Consider the following 7,460-nt stretch of genomic DNA (forward strand, 5'->3'; position numbering starts at 1 on the left):
TCATGTGATGTGTGGTCCACCTAGATACGACTGTGGTTAATGAATTGAAACACTGATCACTCATTCAAATAATTAGTGATAACAAGTTCAAGTGAAGTTTGAATGGTATGTGCATGAAGAAATTTTATTAAATTCTATTTAAAGTTAAATCACTCAATACATATCTAGATCTAGATCTAGCATTAATAAGTCTATCTTAACCTGTTCAGCAATTCTGAGTCCACGAGATGTCTCGTTGTACAAATTTACACTTTCTTCCAGGGTAGACCTCATTTTCATAGCATTTTCATTTTCATTTTCATTTCACAGTGATTAGTGGAATCAAAATTTGTTTGAAAGTGTGACATAAAAAATTTATTTAGTTCCTTTTTAATTACATTAAGTGATTTGTTCAGGTCTATAGTTGGGAGGTAGTTCCATAAATGAGGAAAACGAGTAAAAAAAGAATGGTGAGAGGAGCATGAGAATTTGTGACATAATTTACTGTCAATACTGTGTGAAGATGATCTAGTCTTTGACGAACAAAAAGAAAAGTGGTCCATATAGTTATGGGGCCAGCCCCTTCCGATGAATTCCTTAACCAGTACTATCTAATTTTCACTAATTTCAATTCTATAGGTGCCCTCTCCAACAGTGAGGAGTTTTCTTCTACTTTTAAATGTGCTGACACTGCACCTATGAATCCGAGCAAGAAGTGTGACCTCTGGTAACCGTAGCAAGTTGCAACTACTAACTTGCTACTTAAAGTAATATTCAGTATTATTTTAAACATTAATTAGCTGCCATATATTAGAACAATTATTATTTTTGTTAGTTCTTTCCCTGGTATAAATAAATTTTGTATATTTAATTATTGTATTTAGAGTATTTGTATTACATTTATTAAGTGACTATTAAGCTGCATGTACATTTGCATAGACCTTGCAGACCACACAATACAAGAACAAGTTTAGTTCATAGATTGTGGATTGGTTTGTGATGGTTTGTAAATGAAAGCATGTTCTTGTTCTCATTTGTGCTTTTACTATTTACTATTACATGATACTATTTACTGTGTTATTGTTTCTCCTTTCTGGGGATTAATAGGAATTTGTTTATAACAGCTATAGGCCGTGGCAATGAGGCATAACTAGTGATTAGCAACAAGTTGCCAGTAGCTGTCTCGAGGGCTGGCTACGCGAGACTAGCAGCTGTCATAGTATAGCCAGCCTATATGCATTAATATGCATTTTAAAATGTCTCTATTTTTAAAATGTCTATTTTAAAATGTCTATTTTTAAAGGATAGTTGTGTAAATGGGGCTTAGACTTGATGTTGGCATGTTTTATGTATAAAACTTTTCTGTGTCAGTATGGCCAGTTGATGTTGCTTGATGATGCTAAAAATTATGTTATGCTATAGTAATTGATTGTGGCTGCCAATACTATGTACTATCAACACTAGTAGTGATTTGGCTACTGATGCTAAAATATAGTCTATAGATACATGTAGTAGCCAAGCAGCATTCGTTATTTTGGACAAATACAGGTATGTTTATGCTTTATCTTTATGACTATATTGCACTCGTTCATTGATTTAAGTTTTACTCCTCCGCTGCATTCACGCTTTTGTGAGTTTTTACCCTTTTTAAGATTATGTATATTTTAGTTAGATTATCAGTGTAACTATTGAATAATAATTGTGGTAGTTAAAAGATTTAGGTTACATGTACATGACTTTGTTGTTCATGCATGTACATGTATGATGTAAGTAATTATACATGTATTTAACGAAGGGTCAATTTTATTATTGGTACATTAATTCTTGAAACATTCTGTTGTTTAACTCACATCTACAGTATACAAAATTAATACATTTACATGTATCTATGTTGTAATTACAGTTTGAATAAAATTTAAAATGTACTGTCAATCTGTCTCTGTATATGATCAACAGCATTTTCAGCATTATTTAATCCAATAGCAATCTCAGGTGATAAATCGTTAGCTAGTTCCTTAGTCTTCTTCAAAGTTTCAGTGAGTTTGTTACGTTCAGCAGCTGTCATACTTTTTATTTTAGCAGTTATCGTTCTTTTTATTGCTTTGTATTTGTCAATATTCATTGATAGATCAATTGCATTTATCTTGTCTTGTACTGTGCTTATATCTTTATGAAGACAGCGAAACCTTCTACCTAGTTTACGAAATGACTCAGCTGCTTTACCATATTTGTGTGAAACCACTGCAGTCGTTGCTCCAGCTGCAACTGTAGTAGCTGCTGTTGCTCCTATAGCAATAGGTAATACAACAGCGAATCCAATTCCACCAGTTAATATGCCAGCTACTATTGATGCTGTTATGCCACCAGCCCCTACTGCTACTGTTGCTCCTACAGTAGTTGCTCCTCCAGCTACTCGTGCTCTTGTTTGCTTCTTTTTTTTCTCTTGCAAGCCTGTCACACTCTCTTTCAGCACTGTTACAACTATCGGAAAATATATCGCAACATTCAATTAGTGATTTATATTCTTTGTTGCAATCTTCTATTCTTTTGTCAATATTACCAATAAACAGTTCAGCACTCTCCTCGAAATCCTTATTTTTGATGCCTTGAATAACACCAGGAGTCTTATTCTGGAGTGCCTGGTATAGCTCACTGACTTTTTCTAAGTATTTTGTAACTGATGTACTAACATTTTTCAAATGTTGATATGAAATTTTTACTTCAGGTATCTTCTTTACTTCATGGCTCTCACGTATTTCCTGTAGCTCAGTTGTTGCTTCATTCACCAACTCTTTGACTTCAGAAACTGATTTGCTAAAAGCCTTTGCAATCTCTGGCAGATTGTCATTTAATTTTTCAAAATTTCTTTCCAAATTTTGTATGTCAGAAGCTTCAGCCATAATAATTTAGTTATAGTTCTTCTAATCATACAGAAACAGCACTTACAATCATAATGATTTTAAATATATATTCACTGCAGGCAGAGGCGTAGCCAGGGGGCCAAGGGGGCAAATGCTCCCCTTTTAAAAATTAAAATTTCAAATTAACAAAATAATAAAGTGCTTTTGGATTTGGAAGGAAAAACTGGTTTGCCATGTAGAAAAAGAGGTATGGTCACACCTTAAATGAGCATGGGTTTGTAAAGTTGTGTAGCGTGCTTCAAATGCCAAAGAACTTGCTCCCTTTCTTTCAAAAATCCTGCTACACCACTAACAGGTATGTGAGGAAGTGGTGTCATTTGCATAACATATGATAGAATTATATACATTAATATATTATAATGTTATATACATTAATATTCAAATGTTCAAAGACATGAATGCAATAATGTTAGTACACACATATATACTGTACATATCAGTATGTATATGCACACAGAAAAACTGCAAAAGTATTAGACAATGCTATTCTGTGTTTACTTCACTAAGATTCGTGTGTCATCTAGTCCAATCTTATTTATCTCCTTTTGTACTGTCTCCAGGTCAATCTTGAGTTTCTCAGCTATTTTCCGTAGTCTACTCAATGACTTAACTGCTTCACCATATGGAGTAGCTTGTTCTTTTGCTTTTTTTAGTAACTATGTCTTTTGCAAATACTGTAGCTGATTTGGCTGTTTTAATTGTTTCAACAATAGCACCAGTTCCAACTAGTTTAGCATATATAGGTAACTCATCTACTATTGCTGCTGCTCCATCACCAAAGACTTCCGCTCCTTCTTTGACAATTTTGCCAGTTTCCTTTAAATTTTCTTTTTTTTTTTCAAGTTCCTCGCACTTTATTTTAGCTAGATCGCAACTTGCATACAAGTTCTTAAAACGGCCAAGAAGTAGTTTATATTGTAGCTTACAATCTTGAATTATTTTGTGAATTTCAGCAATCAGCTCTTCAGTACTCTTGTATTTCTCTCGCTCAACATCTTTTGTTACAGTAGAGATCTCATCCTGTAGTTTCTGATAAAGCTTGTTAACTTTATCCAGGTATTCATGAAAGGATTGACTGAAAGTGCTCAAATTTTGATAGAAAGTTTTTACTTCAGGTATCTTCTTCACTCTATCATTTTTACGTATTTCCTTTAGCCCTTCTGCTGTTTCACTGGATAACTCTTGCATATCACAAACAGCCTCTTCATAAGCACTTTTAATAAGAGGCAGCTTTGTATTCACATCTTCAAAAAGTTCTTGTACTGCTGAGGCTTCCACTTGTTTATTCATGTTAACTTCCAAACTCCAGAACTACTTTTAGATGTTTAACTAAGTTTACAGTGCTTTGCAGGAAATTTTCTTACTACACGTTACTTCATGGTCACGCGAGATGTATTAGCTATAGTATGGTAATAGTAGCCAATACTATGTACTATTAACACTAGTAGTGATTTGGCTACTGATGCTATAGTATAGTCTATAGATACATGTAGTAGCCAAACAGCATTTGTTATTTTGGACAAATACAGGTATGTTTATGCTTTATCTCCATGACTATTTCATTATTATTTCATTTTAGATCTCATTTATCTCCATTATTATTATTAACGAGATCCTCAAGCAACTTATAACCTTTACAACCTGACGGAGCTTGCTAACTCAACACTCTGGACACAAGTACGTGTTATTATTATTATTATTATTATTATTGTTGTTGTTATTGTTGTTTATTGTTGTTGTTTACAGTTTAATTGGACCCAGTACATACTTGAAAGCTTTAAAACAGCTCAATTAGGAGACATAGGGTCTGATGATATTATAATTAATGTCAGGACCCCCTCGTACTTTAAAAACCTGTCACTAGTATACATTAATTATAATGAAACGTAAATAATAATAATAATAATAATAATAATAATATTATTATTATTATTATTATTATCTTTTAGTGTTTTTGAGAATTATTTCAAGTGGCATCTGGTCCTCCAGTATATAGAATACCTTGGCGACCAGTTCCTGTCTCCGTATTACCAGTATACCACCAGCGTACTGGGCAGTGGCAAGAGAGAGAGGTACTTAACCTGCGTCAGTTCACTGGAGGACATCGTACCAATGACAGTATCAAGACTTTACACTGACTATGTACTAGCACCTGGTGAGGGACTATTATTATTATTACTATTTATTATTGTTGTTATTGTTGTTGTTGTTGTTATTTATTATTATTATTATTACTAGGTGAATGTAAATATTATTATTGTTATCATCATCAGGTACTAAAGATAATATCAGTGAGATGGTGTCACAGATTAAAACTGCCTTTCAAGAAAGACTGTCTAAAAACTTATTCCTTGATCCAGTTACTAAACAAAGATCAATATGGAAGGTTTGTAAGATGTAACATGTAATGTATATTCTTGTACGTCTACATGTACATATTGATGTCCTTATGTTGTGTAGAAAGTTTGAGGAGATTCCAACTTCAATTTTTCAAGTTACGGCCATTTTAAGAAAACACCAAAAATCTGAAAAATACCCAAGGCTATATATAGTCCATGGTTTTTTCCAAAAAATGGCCAAAAAATCACCCCAAATTTTTATTTCATATTTTGATACACATTGATGTCCTTATGCTGTGTAGAAAGTTTGAGATGATTCTGACTTGAATTTTTCAAGTTACGGCCATTTAAGAAAACGTCAAAATACTGAAAAATACCCAAGGCTATAGCCCATGGATTGTTTCCAAATATTGGCTCACATACAGTACTGTATATTATTTATGTATTTTTTAGGTTGGTAATATATCTCAGATGATAGCCTATCCTGATGAAATCAGTGATAATAATTATTTATTTAATAAAAGTACTTCTGTAGCACAAGCTAGTGGCCAGTACTTCATGTCAGCTGTTAATCATGTGATTAACGGTAACACTGAGAACCTTCAGAAACTAGGGAAACCAGTCGTTAAAACAGAGTAAGATCAGTACATGTACATTACTAGTGACTGATGGTTGATACTGTGTCTCTACCAACAGGTGGGAGATAGCCCCTACTGTAGTTAATGCTTACTATGAACCACTTTATAACGAGTTTGGTAAGAACCTGTTTATTTGTTTATTATTTTTATTTATTTATTTATTATTTCTTACAGTATTTCTTGAAGGGATTTTGAATTCTCCTTTCTTTGATGCTGGCTGGCCTGAGTAAGATTATTAATTAATCATTAATTAATACATTATTATTATTATTATTATTATTATTATTATTATTATTATTATTATTATTATTTAGTTATTTCAAATACGGTGCTTTTGGTGTTGTAGCAGGTCATGAACTTACCCACGGCTTTGACGATCAAGGTAATTAATTAGTTTATTTTTAATTATTAATTATTATTTATTAATTGTTTTTCACAGGCCAGCAGTACAATCAAGATGGTGTCCTCACCCCATGGTGGACTAATACTTCAGTTGCTAAATTCAAAAATAAAACTAAATGCTTTGTAGACCAATATTCACAATATTCAATGTTTGGATATCACGTTAGTATACTACCAGTATATTATTAGTATTCTATATCATACAAGTATTCAACTAAGAGTCTATCTACAGTATAATAATAAATACAATCATTAATATCATTATATACACATATTTATCATCATTTAACAGACTAAACCCCATACAGTTTATAATGGAAATTGCTCTTCCCCCATTAGATCAATGGTGAGTTAACCCAAGGTGAGAATATTGCTGATAATGGAGGAGTAAAGACAGCATTTCAAGCGTATAAGAATGTCATTGGTACGACCACACCTCCTAGTCTACCCTCTGTTGATCTTAATCCTGATCAGCTCTTCTTTGTAGCGTTTGGTCAGGTCAGTATATTATCAGTAAATCGTCAGTATATTATTAGTATATTATTGTAGGTGTGGTGTTCACTATTCTCTCCTCAGTTTATTGCGTCCAATTTGAAGACCAACCCACACAGCCCAGGACCTTACAGGTACATGTATATTCACTGATTACGATCAAAATTAGATTTTTTTACAAATTTTTAAAGTTGCTCTATAATCAGGCCAGAGTCCCTGTACTACATGTACATACATGTACATTGTACATGGTCTTTGGCTGAGAAAATTCATTAAAATGGCTAGGAGAGATTTCATTACATTTTCTAATGCATGTATACATGTACATTAATTTTAACCTGTCTTTCTCTTATTTCCAATTAATGCCCCAGGGTTATAGGTGCCCTCTCCAATAGTGAGGAGTTCTCTTCTACTTTCAAATGTGCTGATAATACACGAATGAATCCAAGCAAGAAGTGTGACCTCTGGTAACCATAGTAACTACTAGCTGCTGCTGAAAGTAACTAACTAATTATTATTATTATTATTATTATTATTATTATTATTTCACTATAATTATTTTAAACATTAATTAGCTGCCATTATATTAGAACAATAAATATTTTTTGTTAGTTCTTTTCCGTGTATAGATTTTGTATATTTAATTATTCTGTTTAGATTATTCCATTATAGTAATTCTTATTCATCAA

General features: G+C 32.6%; 1 protein-coding gene across 1 annotated transcript; it reads left to right on the plus strand.

Annotated features, from left to right (window-relative positions):
- Positions 1-4,853: 4,853 nt before the first annotated feature.
- LOC100633097 (endothelin-converting enzyme 1-like) lies at positions 4,854-7,460 on the plus strand. Its single transcript, XM_011408428.2, has 10 exons — positions 4,854-5,055; positions 5,174-5,286; positions 5,693-5,874; positions 5,936-5,994; positions 6,052-6,103; positions 6,192-6,259; positions 6,317-6,441; positions 6,619-6,777; positions 6,829-6,905; positions 7,143-7,460. Exons 1-10 carry the CDS (start codon positions 5,013-5,015, stop codon positions 7,240-7,242), a joined length of 978 nt encoding a protein of 325 aa, XP_011406730.2. The 5' UTR covers positions 4,854-5,012; the 3' UTR covers positions 7,243-7,460.

Source organism: Amphimedon queenslandica, unplaced genomic scaffold, assembly GCF_000090795.2.
Source record: "Amphimedon queenslandica unplaced genomic scaffold, v1.1 AMPQUscaffold_12996, whole genome shotgun sequence".
Lineage (NCBI taxonomy): Eukaryota > Metazoa > Porifera > Demospongiae > Haplosclerida > Niphatidae > Amphimedon > Amphimedon queenslandica.